Source organism: Eutrigla gurnardus, assembly GCF_963514095.1.
Source record: "Eutrigla gurnardus genome assembly, chromosome: 20".
Taxonomy (NCBI): Eukaryota; Metazoa; Chordata; class Actinopteri; order Perciformes; family Triglidae; genus Eutrigla; species Eutrigla gurnardus.
Window position 1 is genome coordinate 13,080,075 of NC_139931.1, and position 20,659 is coordinate 13,100,733.

At 42.9% G+C, this 20,659-nt stretch overlaps 3 protein-coding genes across 3 annotated transcripts; 2 read left to right on the forward strand and 1 right to left on the reverse strand.

Moving 5' to 3' along the window:
- The first annotated feature begins 1,724 nt into the window (after positions 1–1,724).
- On the forward strand, positions 1,725–5,676 carry LOC311031361 (peptidyl-prolyl cis-trans isomerase FKBP10-like). Its single transcript, XM_084037640.1, has 10 exons — positions 1,725–2,021; positions 2,695–2,840; positions 2,924–3,113; positions 3,192–3,337; positions 3,648–3,837; positions 3,920–4,065; positions 4,183–4,372; positions 4,560–4,702; positions 4,791–4,954; positions 5,067–5,676. Exons 1-10 carry the CDS (start codon positions 1,825–1,827, stop codon positions 5,253–5,255), a joined length of 1,701 nt encoding a protein of 566 aa, XP_083893766.1. The 5' UTR covers positions 1,725–1,824; the 3' UTR covers positions 5,256–5,676.
- Positions 5,677–6,608: 932 nt separating this feature from the next.
- LOC311030885 (cytosolic 5'-nucleotidase 3-like) lies at positions 6,609–10,123 on the reverse strand. Its single transcript, XM_084036915.1, has 9 exons — positions 9,975–10,123; positions 9,454–9,552; positions 9,239–9,308; positions 9,087–9,133; positions 8,332–8,417; positions 8,153–8,242; positions 7,877–8,039; positions 7,595–7,795; positions 6,609–7,024 (listed from the first exon to the last, which is right to left on the reverse strand). The coding sequence occupies exons 1-9, from the start codon at positions 9,975–9,977 to the stop codon at positions 6,914–6,916; spliced, it is 870 nt and encodes a 289-aa protein (XP_083893041.1). The 5' UTR covers positions 9,978–10,123; the 3' UTR covers positions 6,609–6,913.
- A 4,879-nt stretch (positions 10,124–15,002) lies between these two features.
- On the forward strand, positions 15,003–18,618 carry LOC311031468 (carnitine O-palmitoyltransferase 2, mitochondrial-like; the record flags this gene model as incomplete). The annotated part of the gene is made up of 5 exons (XM_084037773.1): positions 15,003–15,178; positions 16,287–16,367; positions 16,471–16,577; positions 16,674–17,975; positions 18,287–18,618. The coding sequence occupies 5 exons, from the start codon at positions 15,003–15,005 to the stop codon at positions 18,616–18,618; spliced, it is 1,998 nt and encodes a 665-aa protein (XP_083893899.1).
- Between the last annotated feature and the right edge of the window lie 2,041 nt (positions 18,619–20,659).

Below are 20,659 nucleotides of genomic sequence, written 5' to 3' on the forward strand. Positions count from 1 at the left end.
TATGGGCCAATGCAATCTCTATGTCTGCAATATCTGTAGGCTATTATTTCACATGCATAATGTTAGCAGACATGTTTTGATAGAATATTTATAAGAACTAGTAACCGTTAAGTTATTGTGAGGAGGCATTTCTGCTCATCTCACCCCGTGAGTGAAACCAAGGGGCCAGGCTTCGAGGCCAGGCATTACACGTTTGCAGAATTCCATTAAAAAATGGGTGGGACCCGGGGCCACTCCTCCTGCTGCTCTCTGGGGTACACGAGCCGAAAGACGTGTAAAGCAACACCGAGAGCGACGGATAAGACCGGAAGTTGAGTCGAATTCCCATCCAGAATTAAAGCACAAATGCTCACTCTTTTAAATGACATTGTATTGCACAAGTTCATTACATCTGATTGATTTTTCGAAGCAAAGGCAGCTCTATGATGTTCACTTTTCTCAAGGTGAAACATGCTGGTGGTTTATTGTGATAGGCGATGTAGTTTCTTTAGCTCTAGATAATGTGGGGGTCCAGTGTGTAGTAAGTATACCTGGAGACTGTTGGTTCATGTAACCTTTGTGTCAGATATAGGCCAATTGTATTTTTAAAGCAAACCGCTTCACAAAACCACATGCCTAAATATTGATCATGTGTCCATATGTCTACTCTCATTAAAAATCGAAAAAGTCATAAAAAGTGTGTGTGTATGTGTGTGTGTGTGTGTGTGTGTGTGTGTGTGTGTGTGTGTGTGTGTGTGTGTGTGTGTATTCAATCAAATTTAAATAAAAAGCGTCTTATTAAGAAAAGTCATAGTATAAATATGTTGCAAAAAGTCATAAATAGTGTATGAACATATTCTGCAAAATGTAATCAAAAAGGCATAGCAGCCTATAGCATCTAATTAAATAAGTCATAGTACGTTGGAAAAAAGCATAGATGAAAAAGTCATAATATAGTATGTAAAACAAGTGATTCAAATGTCATTGTAGAGAATGCTGAAAAAAAGTAATAAAAAGCATTGTATACTGTGTCGAAAAAAGTGATAAAGTTATAATGCTATTCTATGTATATTTCCTGTAAAAATTTCAGCAAAACAATAGTATATTATCTCATTACATAAGTCATAAATAGTATGACTATGTAAAAAACAAATACACTAGTATATACTAAAAGTCATAGTATAGCATGTCGAAAAAAATGGAAAAGGTCATAGTATATAGCATGTCGAAAAAAGTGCCATATAGTATGTCAATGTATGTAAAAAAAAATCCTAAAAAATGCAATTGTACAGTATGCCATGACATGTAATTGATGTGATATTATATCATTATAAAACAGTATAGTATGCCATTAAATTGTCAAAACTATGTCATAGTAGTCTATAGTATTTCATAAATGTAATTAAAAATCCAGAAAAAATATCACTAGAGTTAAAAAAAAAAAAACACATAAAAGGTAAGTAGGCCTACAGTACACAAAAATGCCATACTCATAATATAGCGTTGTATTATGTTAATAAACGTCCTAATAATAATAATGTCAGAAAAAAACACAATATAGAATTTAAAAAATGTATTTAAAATAAGTACAATAACATATTTAAGTTACTCAAATTGACGAGGGACTATCCAAAATGTACTAATGTAATTGTCTCAGCATTTATTTTGTAATCGTAACCGGAAGCAGTCTCTGATATTCCAGCAGCTTGACGCAGCGTCTCCGTGGACGACACTCGCGTCTCTCGGAAACATCTCTTCACTTCTCCAAGCTCAACAGCCCTCAACTACACCAGACGGGCTCTCTCTGCCCCGCGAGCTTCCGCACTTATTGTCCCAACTCCCCGGATGGATCTCATCATTTCATCGCTTTTATGTTGCCTTCACGTGTCCACTGTGATTTCCAGCCCGGGGCCGTTAGTGGACGTTGTCGTCGATCGCTACGGGACACCTAAACTTTGTCCTCGAGAAGTGCAAATGGGAGATTTCATCCGTTATCATTTTAACGGTTCCCTCTATGCGGACGGGAAGAAGTTTGACTCCAGGTGAAGTGACAGCGACGTTCACCGTTTAATGCCAATTAACTTAGACTGCGTTTATTCACAGCGTTGCGCTATTTGGCTCGTATCTCTACACGATTGTAAGCTTTGGTGTTTAACGTGAAGCAACAATTGCATGTGACATTATTTGTCACATCAATTCTGCGGAAATGTTGTTTCCAGTTGTTAACATAACGCAAGATGCAGCGAGGGTGTCTCTATTCAGTAACGTCAAGACACTATACAGGAATCCTGCAACCATTTCCCTGATTCACAGAGAATTCCCTGCAGCTGAGATAACAACTGCAGACGTGTCACACACACCGAGCATCACCTCATTGTTTCTATAAAGCATATTTTGCAGTGATTTAGTGAAAGGTAGGCAGAGAAGAAAGGTGATGGTTATGGTGGATATGTGTTGCCATGCGTCCAGCAGCCAATAGTGTTTGCTATTTAAATGTAACACAGAACTTGGCTGATCACAATGAAGCCAAGATGGACATGATGTCCTTTTGAATAATACTGCTGATGTGGATGGAATATTAAATGCTGAAATTATAGCACCATAAACTTCTCATGACACGAGCCTCTTTTATTTTCCTTATTTTACCTCCTGTTTTGACGCTTCTACCTTTCTTGAATGCCTTTCAAGGATTGACCTTTCCCTTCATTCCCATAGTCATGACCGAGCCAAAGCCTTCATCAGCCAGGTGGGCCTGGGCAGACTAATCACAGGGATGGACCGCGGCCTCCAAGGCATGTGTGTCAACGAGCAGAGGAGGATCATGATCCCGCCACACCTGGCCTACGGGAGCATCGGGCATGGTACGGATACGTGACCTTCATGGCACTTTGTTGGGTTCCATGTCCGTGCAGGTTGATGCCAATCTGTGTCGTTCGTCTGACAGGTGGTGTGATTCCTCCCGACGCCGTGTTGGTGTACGACGTTCTCCTGCTGGACATATGGAACACCGAGGACAAGATCGAGATCCGCACACTCAGTAAACCTGCAAGCTGCAACCGCACCACGGTGGCGTCGGATTTCATCCGTTACCGCTACAACGGCACCCTGCTGTCTGGTGAGGCCTTCGACTCCAGGTGAGGTGAGCTTTGGTTTTGGATGTTTAAGGTGTCTCTTGTCTGTTGCTGTGATTCTCAAGAACTGTTTTGGTTCAGTTACTCGAGGAATGCAACCTATGACACCTACTTGGGACAGGGCGACATCATCAAAGGCATGGACGAGGGTCTCTTGGGCATGTGCGTCGGGGAGAGGAGGATCGTCATCGTCCCACCCTTCCTGGCGTACGGAGAAAGCGGCCACGGTACTAACTGATAATGTTCAAGATGGCATCTGTGTAATAGTCTGAAAGGGACCGACTATTTAAATATACTTTTATTGTCAAGTTATATTCTTGTTACCTGAAGGTGCCACATATGAGAGCAAAGACTATTTAAAAGGACTGTCGATGTAAGTCAAAAGTTCCATACCAGACCGATATGAGCAGAAAACAAGGTGCCTACAAAGCGGAAAATCTCAATGTTTAGTATGCTTTGAAACATGTTCTACATTAAGGAAAGGCCTATTTGACTGGTATGGACATGAGACTGTGAGTTTTTTTTTTTTCCTAACAGGAACTCGGGTCCCTCCTCAGGCTACGCTTATGTTTGAGGTGCTGCTGGTCGATGTGTTCAACCCTAAGGATGATCTGATAGTGGAGGTGAAGGAGTTGCCTGAAGGCTGCACCCGCAGGACGGTGACCGGAGATTACATCCGCTACCACTACAACGGTACCTTCCAGGACAGCACGGCCTTCGACTCGAGGTAAGACTTCATTTCTTTCTGAGAATGGAGAAATCTCAATGTGTGAGCACAATTAACTGCATTTAACGAATTCCCTCGACAGCTACAAGCGAAACAGCACCTATAACACTTATATCGGTAAGGGATATGTGATCCGAGGGATGGACAAAGCCCTGCATGGGCTGTGCATAGGAGAGAAGAGAAGGATTATCATCCCTCCTCACATGGCGTATGGCGGAACAGGAGTTGGTGAGTTTGACAAATGCATTTAGGAAGATCCGAGAATCACTTCAAATGGACCAACAAACCTCTTAGTCTTGTTTATGTTGGTAACGCTGCCCTGTGTGCTTTTGTCTCTGGCTGTAGGAGACCTCATTCCTGGCTCTGCTGTGCTGGTCTTTGACATACACGTCATTGATTTCCACAACCCCAACGACCCAGTCGATATTAAAGTCATCCACAAGCCACAAGACTGCAAAGAGACCAGCGAAGCAGACGACTGGATTCAGTATCGTTATAACTGCTCCTTGATGGACGGCACCCTGCTGTACTCCTCGTGAGTGCTGCATCCCCCTCCTCCGGCCTCACGCATGTAAACATTGCTGGCTACTTGTAGACATCATACCATTTTACGTCTCCGTGACAACAGCACATATGCCTGCATGGCTCGAGGTTTGATGAGTGGGAAAGCTTCAGTCAGCTTTTGCGTCGGCCTCCACTGTTACGAGTGTGTCCGTTTCTAGGGACCAGATCGAGTCGCCTTCCGTCACGACTCTCGGCGCAAGCAAGGTGATCCCGGGACTGGAGGAAGGTCTGAGTGGCATGTGTGTGGGCGAGAAGAGGGAGGTGGTCGTTCCGCCACACTGGGGACATGGTGAAAATGGAGGTCAGTCATGGGAACCGCTCAGATTTCACTCTGACCGCACTTTTTTTTTGCCCCGAGTCACGTTTCCTCTCTTCTTCGGCGTCTCCAGCTGGAGAAGTTCCCAGCAGTGCAGTGCTCTTCTTCGAGTTGGAGTTAACGGAGCTGAAGAAGGGTGTGCCTGAAGGCTTCATGTTCGTGTGGCTGGGAGACGGCCCAGATCCCCTTTTTCCCGCCATGGACCTCAATGGTGACAAAGAGGTCCCTCTAGAGGAGGTGAGCCGACAAGCTAGGTCCAGATCAACTAGCTTCCCTGCTAAATGTAGCAGCAGGGTAGAAGCAGTGAACATGCTTTTAACAGTGCAACCCTATCTCCTATTTTCTCCAGTTTTCTGCCTTCATCATGCTCCAAGTTGAAGAGGGCAACGGTCGTCTTCGGCCAGGTGTCGATGCCCACAGCATCGTCGAAGACATGTTCAATAACCAGGACCATAATAAAGATGGGAAGATTGTAGAAGATGAACTGAACGTTACGGTGGATGACGACCCCGAACAAGCGATACGAGACGAGCTGTAAGAGGGGACACGTCCTTTATTGGAAAGGAACAGGCAGGCAGTGGCTAAGGTTATACTGTCATTTTAGCAGTTTGACAAATGTTTCAGAGATTCAAACATTGTCGAGCCTTTATTTAAGGCAGTCAGGCGGTCTGCTTTGCTAGATGCTGTTAAAATGTTATGGAAACGGGTGTTTGAAAAATGTGAAAAGAAAAGTGTCGGAGGAAAAATGCACATTTGGCACAAAGATTTACATTGAACTACCAAAGACAGCATTTGGGCAGGGCCCTTCTTCCAGAATGTTACTTAATAAAATGAGTAGTCAATGCCTCCATATTAAATGATGAAAAACCACTTGTTGTACAATATTAGAAAATCTATTCTAGAAAATGATATTACAAAGTGTGTTGTGTAACATAAAATAAACTTTTATAATAAAATAAAGACAATGCCTACTTTATTTATTCCACACTGTCACCATTTGGTCACTTCATTATTTCATCCTATTAAGACATTTGTGTGAAATTGTAATTAAAAGCACCTTTGACCACATAATTGGCAGATGTTTGTGCTAAATGTGGAGAAACTCCCTCAAGGCGTTCCTGAGATAAAATGTTGTCTTCCTAAAAGCAGAATTAATGAAACATGACGATCAGAAACTGATGGAACCACATTTTATTTCAGACAAGTTGGGACATATAAAGAGGTAATGAGTTTGGACAGAAGAAGACAAATCACTGACTGTACGTGGCACATTGTCCACAAAATGACTTATGACGTATTATGAAACTGTCGTTTGTAGAGAGTAGAGAAAGTAACAGACCTTTCTTTTTCAAAACAGTTAAACTGACTGAAATCATGGTAAATATAAAAATCCTGCGTTTGTATTACTGTAACACTTCTGAGGTAGCAGTTAGTTCTTACAAGAAACTTCCCCCCCTCAATGACCTCTACCATACTTAAAAATGGCTATGCCATTTTGTATTTCCGCTACCGTTTGTTCTACTCTTAAAGTCAAGTGTAGTTCGTCAGTTCACTTCTTGGAGTGTACTCCTATATGAGAAAAACAATTGTTTTCATAAAAAAATACAACCTGTCCTGTACTGTATGCTTGACAACATGGGCAAAAACTGGAAGACATGACACTGTAAGAAACCATTAAACCTTTTCGAAACCGTGAGGTTTCAGTTTAAAATTAGCTGGAAATTAGCTTAAGGCTGGAAATTGGTTTCAAACCAAGTCAAGTGCTGCCATTTAAGTTGTGCGTTTTTCTTTCCCTTCATCATTACATCCTATATGAAGACCAAAACTGTCTGTCAAGACCATCATTATCCCCCCCCCCCCCCCCCCCCCCCCACCCCACCCCACCCCACCCCACCACCACTTAACCAAAGATACTCTTTAAATGTTGCACAGTAGGTAGACGGTGAAAATCTGGCTTCCATCACAAAGTATGGTCCAAATACAGTTAAACCATGAACATGAGGGCCGATGGACCGCAATATAAAAGGAAGAGGTGGAGTACGTAAGGTATGGCTGTCAACTGGTCTTGGAAAAGAAAAATAATCATGAAATATTCTTGTAGATCGTAAATGAGCCTTGAACTGGCACTTACTGAACAGGGCCCTCTCAGCTGATGGCATCAGTGTTCAATACAAAATGGTGAGGGGTATTCTCAGTTCACTTATTGCCAGTAAGGTGGAGCAGTATAGCGTTAGGGACTTCCAAGGTCTCATCTTTTACCAACACAATGTCATACGAGTCCAAGTAAGACTGCTTCCTCTCCTCCACCTGAGGAAACAAACAAACAAATGAAGTGTATAAAAATATCAGAATGCCTATTTACATGCTAACTTTTGTTTCAACCTAGACCTATTTTCCCCATGTTTGTATGTCTAAGTGACTAATGGCGACAACTATTTTTGAAAGTGTAACTGGCAGCCGCAAAACAAGATGCAAGTGCAATAGTGCAGCGTCACTTTTAACATTATGTTCACTAAAAGTGCTTGTTTTTGCTGCTGACGGGCTTAGATTGTTATTACAAAGTGTCTGACAACACTATGGAACGACTGACAGTTACATTTTTTTTCCTTATCTTTGGCTAAGTCTGTTTATTTCTATGTCCAAATCCTGCTTAAGGACTTTCTGAAATCTAAATATCAGCGACGGGTCCGACCCTTTACAGCGCTATTCTTCTGTGGGCATATGTCCTTGTGGCTAGCATCACAGCAGCCACAGGGACATCACCAATCTCCCAAGCTTAGCAGCCATGCAGCATCTCTGCGCTTTATGTACGCCACATCACTTGCAAGATTTATGTATGGAGTCATTTTGATGACAGAAATGTGAGGTTTTATTTACCTTGTCATTGAGGAACCCGATCTTGAGAATGTTTTCCATATCCTGCACCCCATCAGCCATGGTCAGATCTCCCAGAGAGTCTCCCAGCAGCAGCACGTTAGGCCTTGTCCGCAGCTCCTGGAAATGGCCGGTGTTGAGCAGCGCGCCTTCCCTTTTATTGTAAATGTGGATCAGCTCTCCCTTGAAAGCCCTCAACACTCCCTGTACCAGCAGATCAAGAGTCAAATACATCATCATTCTGATCTGTGGGGACAAATCATAGTTTGTGGTGTGGCTACTCACAGACTCATCAAAGTCCATGTAGTTGGAGAAGACTTTGACATTGGGGTGGAAGACTCCGGCCTGGCGAATAACCTCTTCTAGGATGTCTCCTATTCCAGCAGAGAAGATGAGGAGAGGGATGCTGTGCTCATACAGGTGGTCAAAGAGGAGCTGGTAGCCCTCCCTGTGAAAACATCAACTCCTTACTCAAGTGAAAGTACCCATATTACCAAATGTTTTCAGCCCTTCAACTATCAAATAGAGATTCTGGTTTTCTGCAGGAGAAGGTTTTCTTACCTCAGCATGGCATCAGACTCCCGCACCACCAAAGCCAGCAGGTCTTTCCTAATCTTCTGCTCTACCAGAATTTCATGAGCTTTAGTCCACCTGTGAGATATAAGTGCAGTGCAGTTTTATGAATACATTTAAGTACACAAAATCGTATTTCTTTATACCAAATTGTATTAGATACTCACCACTCCACCATAAGGGGCAGCTTTTCTTCTATTGACCGTGAAGAGTCGATCTCTATTGGGTAGTATGTGTTGAGCAGCTGCTTCAGCTGAGAGAGGCAGGACAATATTCAGAAAACTGTAAATCGCTTGTAGACATTGACCCAACTCAATTTGGAAATATCTTCAGTTTTCTTCTTTTTTTGTCAGATTATAATTGGATTCAGGAATAATGTGTTTCAGCCTATGGTTACAATGGCTACATGTGTAATATTTTTCCTGAATAATAATTACGCAACAAATTGTCTTATTGTGGAAAACAACACATTCTAGATCTGAAAATCTACTGAGGAAAAGAAGGTTAAACAGCAGGAATACTTAAACAAGGACCCTTCAAATTTCTGCATTGGCTGCGTGTTTTAATTATTCCTATTGCCCACTAGAGGGCAGACAGAAATCATATGATTGACGAAATTAATTAATTAAATTAGTTAAATGCGTTTGCCGAAAAGATACATTTGGATGTCATCCCTTTGAAATTGCCAGCATTTTCCTTAGTAACTGAAATGTAGTAACTTTTTCCCCCTCAGTAACCGATTGCAATTACTCTCTGTTACATGTAACTAGTTACTGCCTAACACTGTTCACTTATAAGTTTTAACAAGTTGAACATGGATTGTATATATGTCACTGCTTCATATATCGGAAGTTTACTAAATGGCAAGAGTCCTACCAATGGAAAACCTGCTGTTTGCACTACAGCCTCATTACTACAGTACCTCTTCTTTGCAGTCATTGGAGATGAGTTTGCTGTTGTCAAGGATATCTGCAAATAAAATATACACAGACAAAATGACAGCATCATTTAGCCAAAACCAAAGTTTAAATACATGAAAATATCAAACTACAGCATACTTGTCATTTGACTTACTGTGACACGTAGGACACCTTTTGCCATTGTATGCAAATCTCGTCAGGGTCATGTCAAAATCTGAGATCACCTGATGAAATAAAACACACACACACACACACACACACACACACACACACACACACACACACACACACACACACACACACAGCTTAGTGTATATTTATACATATTTAGAGACACTGAAACGTGTCGGATATCTGTATGTCGCATACCTGCACGGTGTTGGAGCCAGCCTTCACCATGGACTGTAGGATCTCCTGTACCCTTTTAGGGTCCTTCATACACACCGAGGGATTGGACAACTCTGGAATCTTATAATTGAAAATATGTGCGAGTGAGTGCAATGACATTTAGAAAGAACGCGGAGACGCAATATCTTCAAAACAAGCATCAAACGGTAACTTCGTTCTGCTGGATGACAGTTACCGTTAGCTTACCCGTCAGATGCTAGCACCAAGTTGAACAACATACCTTTACGCGAAATTACTCCCTATCAACACATTTGCTAGTACCAAACACCGAGGCCATAGTCACAATAACACTCTATTTGCTTTACTGTGAACTTACGGAGACGGTACAGCTAACAAAGACGAATAGCTAGCGTTTACGTGAAGAGCTAGGCTCTGTCCGTTTAGCTAAAATAGCTAGCTAGCGTGCAAGTTTGTTGTTGTAAGTTGGTGTGCTCTCGTGCTTGGCATTTCCCTAAAATATTTAACTAAAAACATACTAATACCATTTTCTTGGAGTGGGTTGCTGCTCAGTTCAAGTTGACAAAAGGAGTATCATCAGTTGTCGCCGTTCATATGTAACGTTAACGCTGCTGCGGCGACAGAATCATCTGTCTGTGTGCAGCTAGGACGGTGATGCTGCCTTCAGGTACTGTCGAGAAAATAGGGATTTCTTAAAAAGTAACAAAAAAAGTGGTAGAAATTCACTTATAATTATTTTTTCACAGTGACTGAGGTGTAGCGTCTACTAGAAAGCATGGAGGGAAACAGTCAACACAAATTATGGTAAGGTGAAGATGCCTTGCATTCTCTGAGACCAAACATTTATTTTCATCCGATATTATCGCTAGCATGAGCCTACACGTAAACGCAGCACCACTACACTTGTGTAAGTTGAGGTGGGACGGGGGGACATGGGGTGCAGTCGAATAGTCAAAAAATAAGGTCCTAATTCCTATTCCTAACTCCTATTCCTTGACCTCTGGGGAAAACGTCACGGGGTTAAGGAAAGGCGATAGGAGAACACAAAAGGACTTAGGAAAAGTCGACCGCGGTGCTCAGAGAATCCGACCGGACTTTCACTAAGCTGCGTCATTATAACGCGACCGCTGATGATTGACAGCTGATGATCGGCACCGGCGATTGACGTGCGTCAGCGCTGGAGAAACTACAATAATGGACTACAAACAACGCGTCGTCCACTTCTCCCCATGTTTATAAACAGCTGGTAAACGGCTTCAGTTCCAGCAGCTCCTCCTTTCTGTTTGACCGTTTGCTGTATTTACATTTCATTTGTGGTTTTAATTTCGTTTCTGTCAAACATTTGTAAAATGATTGAAATAAATAAAAGTATCATTAAATTATTATCACTGTCCACACACCTTTATCAACATAATTCCAAATACTATATGTCTGCATGAAAGTCATTGTTAAATATGTAAATGCACATATCGTTTGTTTCCATGAACGGCCTACGTGTGCGGCACTTTAAATAGGCTTGTTCAGGATGGTCTTGGCTTGACTTGACTTGACTTATCACGCCGACGAGAGCTGCAGGTGTCTGAGGGGGCGGGCTCTAAAAGAGACCGTAGCCAAACGCCGTCAAGTCGGAACAAAGTCAACACTATGGTGCTCGATAGAACGATAGAACACAGCAGCAAACCAAAGAGGATATGTTATATATATAAAGTGTATGTATGTATGTATGTATGTATGTATGTATGTATGTATGTATATACATACAATTTCTGGTAAGCAAAAGGCACCCTGGAGAAAAGCTGCTGTTGTGACAGCCCAAAGAAGAGAGTGCAGGAAGGCTGAACGAATCTGGCGGAGTACTAAACTTCATATTCACCATGACATCTATAAAGAGAGCCTCCGGGCCTACAATTTAGTCTTAAAAAGTGCGAGAGAAACATTCTTCTCCAATATCATAAACAACAACACTAATAAGGCGAAAACCCTATTTGCAACTGTTGACAGACTGACCAACCCCCCAACACATATACCAGCTAAACTCCATTTCATGCAGAAATGCAATAAGTTTGCATTCTTTTATACTAATAAAATTGAAGGCATCAGACGCGCCATTAATATCTCAAACAAAAAAGTTGGATCACCTCCCTGTTCAGGCAAAAGTAACACAGCAATGATGGCAAGCTTTAATGCCATAGACTCTAAAACTCTAGTGGAAACGGTGACAAATCTAAAATCATCCACCTGCTGCCTTGATGCTTTACCTACCAACTTTTTAAAGAATGTTTTTGACTGCCTATCAATAGACGTATTGCAAATAGTTAATAAGTCCAATCAATCAGGCAGTGTGACACGTAGGACACCTTTTGCCATTGTATGCAAATCAAAGCTCTTTCTCCCTGGAGTTTGTTGTGGAGCTCAAGAGTCTGGCACTGAAGAGTCTCATTTGCTTGCCTCTGGGCTTCGTTCTCCGAATTCAGGGTGTTGCTTTTGTCCAGGAAAGTCTTTTTGTCGGAGAGCTTTTACTGCAGCTTTTTGATGCAGGAAAAACCGGAGCACCCGGAGTAAACCTTGTCAAAATATTAGTTAATTAAAGTTTTAAGAGAGAATGGCCGAATTAATAAAGTTTTTTGATGGAGGGAAAAACCGGAGCACCCGGAGTAAACCTGCGTGCGTGTGTGTGTGTGGGGGATGGGGGGGGGGGGGGGGGGGGGGTTCCAAAGCTCTCTAGGGCGTGATTTGTTGTCTGAGGGCGTCCTGCTCTCTGCAGATGGCATCTTTGTCTGCCCTCATCGCAGTGCACTTCCCCTCCAGAGCTTTTTCTTTGTCTATTTTTTTGGAGAGATTCTGAAGTTCCTTATGAAGCCTCTTGTTCTCCCGTTTCACGATGTTCTTCTACGCTTTCAGGGAGTTGTAGATGGCGGTCAAAGCTCTTTCTCCCTGGAGTTTGTTGTGGAGCTCAAGAGCCTGGCACTGAAGAGTCTCATTTACAGGAAAGTCTTTTCGTCGGAGAGCTTTTTCTGCAGCTTTTTGATGCAGGAAAAAACCGGAGCACCCGGAGTAAACCTTGTCAAAATATTAGGTAATTAAAGGCAGTGCCTTTGATCAAAGACAGTGACATCATCGAGGTGCTCAGTTCATTGTTGCCATGGCAACTGTGCTACTGAGTTGCACTATATGCAAATAGCATTGTTTTACAACAACATTGACAATATTAAACGGTTAAAGAGACAGTGTGTTGGAACTACTGTCATCTAGTGGTGAAATTGTATTTCGCATTCAGAAGAATAGTGCTCTTTAGCGCCTCGCTGTGTGTGTGTGTGTGTGTGTGTGTGTATATACACTCAACAAAAATATAAACGCAACACTTTTGTTTTTGCTCCCATTTTTCATGAGATGGACTTAAAGATATAAAATTCATTCCAGATACACAATATTACCATTTCTCTCACACATTGTTCACAAATCTGTCTAAATGTGTGATAGTGAGCACTTCTGCTTTGCTGAGATAATCCATCCCACCTCACAGGTGTGCCACATCAAGATGCTGATCTGACATCATGATTAGTGCACAGGTGTACCTTATACTGCCCACAATAAAAGGCCACTCTGAAATGTGCAGTTTTGTCTCACAGCAAAATGCCACAGATGCCACAAGCATTGAGGGAGCGTGCAATTGGCATGCTGACAGCAGGAATGTCAACCAGATCTGTTGCTCGTGCATTGAATGTTCATTTCTCCACCATAAGCCGTCTCCAAAGGCGTTTCAGAGAATATGGCAGTACATCCAACCGGCCTCACAACCGCAGACCACGTGTAACCACACCAGCCCAGGACCTCCACATCCAGCAGGTTCGCCTCCAAGATCGTCTGAGACCAGCCACTCAGACAGCTGCTGAAACAATTGGTTACTGAAACAATTTCTGCACAAACTGTCAGAAACCGTCTCAGGGAAGCTCAACTCCAGCTCGTCGCCGTAACAGACTTGAGTGGGCAAATGCTCACATTCGATGGCGTCTGGCACGTTGGAGAGGTGTTCTCTTCACGGATGAATCTCGGTTTACATTGTTCAGGGCAGATGGCAGACAGCGTGTGTGGCGTCGTGTGGGTGAGCGCTTTGCTGATGTCAATGTTGTGGATCGAGTGGCCCATGGTGGTGGTGGGGTTATGGTATGGGCAGGCATCTGTTATGGACGAAGAACACAGGTGCATTTTATTGATGGCATTTTGAATGCACAGAGATACCGTGATGAGATCCTGAGGCCCATTGTTGTGCCATACATCCATGAACATCACCTCATGTTTCAGCAAGATAATGCACGGCCCCATGTTGCAAGGATCTGTACACAATTCTTGGAAGCTGAAAATGTCCCAGTTCTTGCATGGCCAGCATACTCACCGGACATGTCACCCATTGAGCATGTTTGGGATGTGCTTGACTGGCGTATACGACAGCGTGTACCAGTTCCCACTAATATCCAGCAACTTCGCACAGCCATTGAAGAGGAGTGGACCAACATTCCACAGGCCACAATTGACAATCTGATAAACTCTATGCGAAGAAGATGTGTTGCACTGCATGAGGCAAATGGTGGTCACACCAGATACTGACTGGTTCTGAGTCCCAAGACCCCCATAAAGCAAAAAAATTCACATTTCAGGGTGGCCTTTTATTGTGGACAGTCTTAGGCACACCTGTGCACTAATCATGATGTCAGATCAGCATCTTGATGTGGCACACCTGTGAGGTGGGATGGATTATCTCAGCAAAGCAGAAGTGCTCACTATCACACATTTAGACTGATTTGTGAACAATGTTTGAGAGAAATGGTAATATTGTGTATCTGGAATGAATTTTAGATCTTTAAGTCCATCTCATGAAAAAAAGGAGCAAAAACAAAAGTGTTGCGTTTATATTTTTGTTGAGTGTATATTTATATATATTTTTTTTTTCCTTTTTTTTTCTAAAACCAGATGATTTATGTTGTTCTATCGGAGCATAGTGTCGGGTTCTGTGAATATGATCAAAAAAATGTTGCCGACTGGGACTTTAAATTTTAGATTCACATTGAAAAGCCAATTTTATACTACCTGAACCTAAACTGTATTATAATTATTTTTCTTTGTGTGAAAAGGGAAATGTAATTTAAAATACTGTCAAAATGACAATCAGGTGTTTTTGCTTGCATTTTGAATGATGGTGAACCTTGGAGTTAAATCGGATTCAATGAGGCAACTTTAATACTTGGATGACGTAATGGGAAATGTGTCGCACATCATTAAATTTTGTTTTTAATGGTGGTTATGCTTACAGTGATGTTAGACTCTTTAGTTTGCGCTGTTTAAGATGAAATATTTACCTCAAGTCAATATTTGTGACATTTTCGATGACTATTTGCCCAGAGGCCTTCTTCACTTCCCAGTTTAAATATCCTGGAATCCTTTCGTGAGGGTCAAGGAGGTGAGTGTGCTCTCTGTCTCTGACTTGTTACCTGGAGTGACAGGTGTCTCATCAGAAAACAACACAGTAGGTATTGGGATCGCCAGCCAACACCATCATGGTCAGTCTGCTTCAAACGCAGTGCGTTTCATCTCTGAGGAACTCCAGAATTACTTTAAGAGCCGCTGCTCTGGGCTTCAGTAAGAGAAACTACAGCAGCGATAGGACGCCTTCAACAGAGTATCTGCACCGAAGTGTTGTACCATCGATGCATTACCAGAAGAGTCTACCCAAGTAAGGAGCCACAAACACATTTTCACATTACAGTTGACTGACACATGTAAATGAGTAAATGAGTAATTTACCATCTGTAATAAGTTTAATACATGCTCATAGGACATCTAATGATCTGTAGATGTAAAGTGTGAATTTGGGTTATTCGGGATGGGAAAGGGACATTTGTTCAACATCTTCTCATCAACTATGTTTCTAAGATGATCCAATAGGAATCGAGACACGTATGAAACTGTCTTATTTCAGCTTCTCCATTTAACTACATCTTTCAAAAGTAATTACACAGATGTCTGAATTCATATTGGATCACCGAAGAAAGATTCATGTAGTCGTTGAAAAGTTGACCGAACATCCATTTCCAACCCCGAATAACCCTGAAAGGTGTGGTGCAGCTCAGGTATGGACTATTAACAGTAATGATGTGCACTTTAACAAACACGTCATTGTGTTACAGCTTATACAACTAGTACTTCTATATTATTATTATTATATTTGAAAATATGAAAAAAGCTAAGAGTATAGACATAGATTCCATGACTAATTCAGAGCATCTATTTACCCTTGCATGTGTGACCTAGTGAATGGTGTGGTTGGTGCAGATCCTGACTCGAGGGGAACTCGACAAGACTACCTGGGGATTTTCACTCTGACATATGTCCACTTTAAACCCTCAAGCTTATACTGAGACATGAGGGCTCTCACATACACAGGAGCCTCTGGAACACCTCATGTAGATGCTGCACATGAGAGGAGAAGTCAGATGAGTAAATTATAATATTGTCCAAGTATACTAGCAGCGACAGAATGTTCCGCCTCTTAGACGGCAACAGAGGTCGTCACAGAGCCGCATCATTTGCCCCTTGCTTCAGTCTCCGAGCCCCAATTGGTGGAAAACCTTGCATGTCATGGGGGAAAAGCCTGGGACAGGTGCAGATTATCAGGTGGTTATTAGTAACAGTGACTGGGAGCACATGTACAAGGCGGTTAATATAAAAGCATGCAGTATAAAACCAAACAATTCATCCAAATCCATGCAGTAAAAACACAGCAATCCATCAATAGTGTCAAATATAAAAACAAATCATCAGTTCTGCCCTGTGACATTAAGGCTACCCATACCGAAGCTGGCGGATACTCTCAGGAGGTATTTAGCTGCCCAGAAGCCTCTGTTGGATGATGAACAGTTCAGGTACGTTTTTTTTTTAAAGACAATCAACGATTTCATATTTGAAACTTGCTTATCCATTCTCACTTAAATCTTATTTGGAACAATCTTGATTGTGTATCCTTAGAACAACAGAGAAACTTGCACTGGATTTCCAGAACGGTGTGGGGAAGCAGCTGCAGGAGGATCTGGTAGCTCAAGACAAAAACAATAAGCACACAAGCTACAGCTCAGGTTAATCTGCCATTCTGATAACTACCCTGAATTTGAATGCATCTCATATTTGTACAATCACTAATGAATGTGGTTAAATAACTCTTTTTCTTTCAGTATCATGGTCTGACAGGTACCTTTGTACTCGTGTCCCTTTGGTGTTGAACATCAACCCTGCTGGGATGTTTAAGCCCGACCCAAAAACGGAGTACAATGACCAGCTTGTGCGGGCAACTAATGTGGTGTGTTCAGCAGTCCGCTTCATGAAAACACTACGAGCTGGATTTCTGGAGCCAGAGGTTGTCCACCGCAACCCAGCAAAGAGTGACACAGATGGTTTCAAAAGGTTAATCCGCTGGGTCCCGTCCTCTCTGTCTTGGTATGGAGCTTACATGGTGAATGCTTCCCCCCTGGACATGTCTCAGTACTTTCGCCTCTTCAACACAACTCGGATCCCTAAGATTGGGAGAGATGAGCTCTTCACAGAGGAGACAGCGCGACATCTCCTCGTGATGAGGAAAGGCAACATGTATGTGTTTGACGTTGTAGAAAGAGACGGGAATCTAGTGAAGCCTGCAGAGATTCAGTCCCATTTGAAGTACATTTTGTCCGACCCAACGCCAGCAGCTGCTTTTCCTCTCGGGGTCCTGACCAGTGAGGACAGGGATGTGTGGGCCGGGCTGAGAGACAAACTGATAGCGGCTGGAAACGCAGACGTTTTACGGATTGTTGACAGCGCTCTCTTCTGTCTCTGTCTGGACGATGAAAGCATGAGGGACGTTAACCACCTCTACCACAACACGCTGCATGGCGACGGCTGCAACCGGTGGTACGACAAGTCCTTCAATCTCATTCTGACCAAAGACGGACAGGCAGCCATTAATATGGAGCACTCCTGGGGCGACGGGATAACTATGCTTCGATTTCAGAATGAGCTCTTCAAAGATATGACGGAGCGGCCGCAGGTCCACCCGGGCTCGGCTGCTGCTGCTGTGGATTCAGCGTCTGCTGTGCACAGACTGCAGTTCAACCTGGACAGCGAGCTGGAGAGTGGCATCAAAAAAGCCAAGGACAACTTTGACTCAACTGTATCAAAACTCAGCATTGATAACCTGAGGTTCGAGAAAGGCAAGGCACAGTTAAAGAAGAGGAAGTTGACTCCAGACGCTATGGTCCAGCTGGCTTTTCAAATGGCTTTCCTGAGGCAGTATGGGCAGACGGTTACCTCGCATGAGGCCTGTAGCACTGCAGCGTTCAGACATGGCCGCACAGACACCATCCACACAGCCACCATTCACACACAACGATGTTCACACGCCTTTGTTCGCCAGCCAGGCAAACACAGCGTGGAACAACTACAGGCCATGCTGACCGAGTGCTCTAAATATCATCGGCAGCTCGTCAAGGAAGCTTCTATGGGTGTGTATATGACATGTTTACTTGCTTTTGAAGGATTACGATTGTGATATTTGTGAACTATTCAAAGTATTGTCCCGTCGACACATTTCTGAAAACATGCCCTGAAGGATTTTCATTACACTTTCACTCTAAGATATTCCTCCCGTTAGTAATGTTATAAGGTGCTTAGGAAATAATGTTTCCAGTTAATATCTTCCAATATGTTCTACTAAGATAACGACTTTGGAATTGGGGGATTTCGGAATTGGTCTCACAGCACACAGACACCCTTTGGTCTTGCTGAACTCACCATTGCTTTTGTTTCTCACTAGGTCAAGGTTTTGAGTTTCACCTGTTTGCCCTGGAACACCTGGCCAATTCAAAGAACCAGGCTCTGCACAGCTTTTACACAGATCCAGCGTACACTGCCATAGCTGACATCCCCATCATATACACCAGCACCCTCACTGGTCCTGCAATAATGTCTGTTTGCTTTGCCCCGGAGGTGCCTGATGGTTTTGGTATTGCCTACGGTGTCCATGAAGACTGGATTGGCTGCACTGTGTCAAGCTACACGGATCGCAATGTCCATGAATTCCTGCAGTGTGTTCACAAGTCCTTACAGGACATTTTCACTGTTGTGGAAGGAAAGGCACTCAGTTAAGAAACAAGTGTTTGTCATCAAAATGTTTGATTTAAGGAGCAGTGGTGAGTGCAATCATCACTATCATCTCTGAAATTGTTGATTCACTTCTGGTAATCATGAAGACAGTCATATTAATATGAATATTTAAACCACCAAAACAGTTAAAACAATGAGATTTATAATGCTTAACTATTATTATTATTATTATTATTATCATTATTATTATTAGATGATTGAGACTTGGGGCCCATTGCACAAAACTAGGATAAGGGATTAAGCCGGGATATCTTGGTTATCCTGGTTCAACTTATCCGTGATCCGGTTGCACAAAAGCAGGATAGGGGGCAGTAGGATATGTTATGGTGCAAGTTACCATGGAGATTTATTCTGTGGAGTTAGCCTGCTCCAGACCAGGCTAAATTCCAGGATATATTTAATCTCATCCCTTATCTCAGTCAGCAGTCACCACAAACGGAAACCAATAGTTATTCCACTGCCCACTACACATTGTTATCACATATTACTAGACCCACTGTCATTATTTAAACATTTGTGATCATTAATTTCAATCATTTTGGATAAATTACGATTGTAGATGATGTTGCTATCATTAGGTAATTTACAGTTTCCCATAGACTGGCTTTATATAAAATGACAGAAGATTAGAGCCACAGAGAAAAAATAAAAATTCACAGACTTCGAGAATAAGGTCATACATTTATGAGAATAAAGTCATAATATTGTAACCCGTTGTTTTAGAGGGGGAGAGTATTAAAGTATGTTTTATAAATAATAATAATAATACATTTTATTTTTAAAAGCGCTTTTCCAAAAGCTCAAAGACACTTTACATACAGTAAATGCAGTTAAGAACACAAGACATTCAATTAAAAGCAGCAAGACAGTATAAAACATAGAAAGCAATATAGAACACACACAGAAATTATGTATTAAAAGCTGATTTAAAAAGGTGTGTTTTTAACATGGTCTTGAATGTTGGGAGGTGAGTGCAGGTGCGGATGGGTTTGGGGAGTGAGTTCCAGAGGGAGGGGGCAGTGATGGAGAAGGCTCTGTCCCCCCAGGTTCGGTGCTTGGTCCGTGTGGGTGGTGACAGGATGTTTCCTTGGGATGAGCGGAGGTCGCGGGAGGGGGTGTGGTGATGGAGCAGGTCTGTGAGGTAGGGGGGGGCCAGGTTATTAAGTGCTTTGTGTGTGAGGAGGATGATTTTGAACTGTATGCGGTGAGTGATGGGCAGCCAGTGCAGGTCACGGAGGACGGGGGTGATGTGATCTCTGGAGCGGGTGTGGGTGAGCAGGCGTGTGGCTGAGTTCTGGATGTATTGCAGTTTATTGAGGAGTTTGGATGGTGAACCATAGAGGATGCTGTTGCAATAGTCCAGTCTGGATGTGATGAATGCATGGATGAGGGTTTCTGCAGCAGAGAAAGTGAGTGTGGGGCGGAGACGGGCGATGTTCTTGAGGTGGAAGAAGGCGGTCCTGGTGATGTGGTTGATGTGGAGGTCAAACCTTAGCTTGCTGTCGAAGATGATTCCTAGGTTGCGGGTGTGGGATGAGGGGGACAAAGTGCAGTTATCAAAGGTGAGGGAGAAGTTGTGGTTGGCTTTAGTGCGGGATGTGGGGTCAATGATGATTATGTCCGATTTGTCACTGTTCAGTTGAAGATAGTTTGTTTGCATCCAAGATTTAATTTCTGTGAGACAGTTGCTGAGGGTGGAGTGGGTGTTGTTGGTGATGGCTTTGGTGGAGATGTACAGTTGGATATCGTCGGCGTAACAGTGAAAATGGAGTCCATGTTGACGGATGATCTGGCCAAGGGGGAGGATGTAGAGGATGAAGAGGAGGGGACCAAGCACTGACCCCTGGGGGACACCTTGTGACAGGGGAGCGGTGGTGGAGGTGCAGTTGTTGATGCTGATGAACTGTTGTCGGTTGGTGAGGTAGGAGTGAAACCAGGAGAGTGCTGTGCCAGTGATGTGGAGAGAGGATTCCAGACGGGAGAGCAGGATGGAGTGGTTGATGGTGTCGAAAGCTGCTGTGAG

What these genes read in the sequence shown, in the direction of transcription:
- LOC311031361 (XM_084037640.1), top strand. Translation starts at nt 1,825, where the DNA reads ATGGATCTCATCATTTCATCGCTTTTATGTTGCCTTCACGTGTCCACT. An exon ending in GGGAAGAAGTTTGACTCCAG is followed by an intron (nt 2,022 to 2,694) that starts GTGAAGTGACAG and finishes TCATTCCCATAG; the next exon opens with TCATGACCGAGCCAAAGCCT. An exon ending in CTACGGGAGCATCGGGCATG is followed by an intron (nt 2,841 to 2,923) that starts GTACGGATACGT and finishes TTCGTCTGACAG; the next exon opens with GTGGTGTGATTCCTCCCGAC.
- LOC311030885 (XM_084036915.1), bottom strand. An exon ending in CCAATGACTGCAAAGAAGAG is followed by an intron (nt 8,418 to 9,086) that starts GTACTGTAGTAA and finishes TGCCTCTCTCAG; the next exon opens with CTGAAGCAGCTGCTCAACAC. An exon ending in ACATGGACTTTGATGAGTCT is followed by an intron (nt 7,796 to 7,876) that starts GTGAGTAGCCAC and finishes CTGCTGGTACAG; the next exon opens with GGAGTGTTGAGGGCTTTCAA.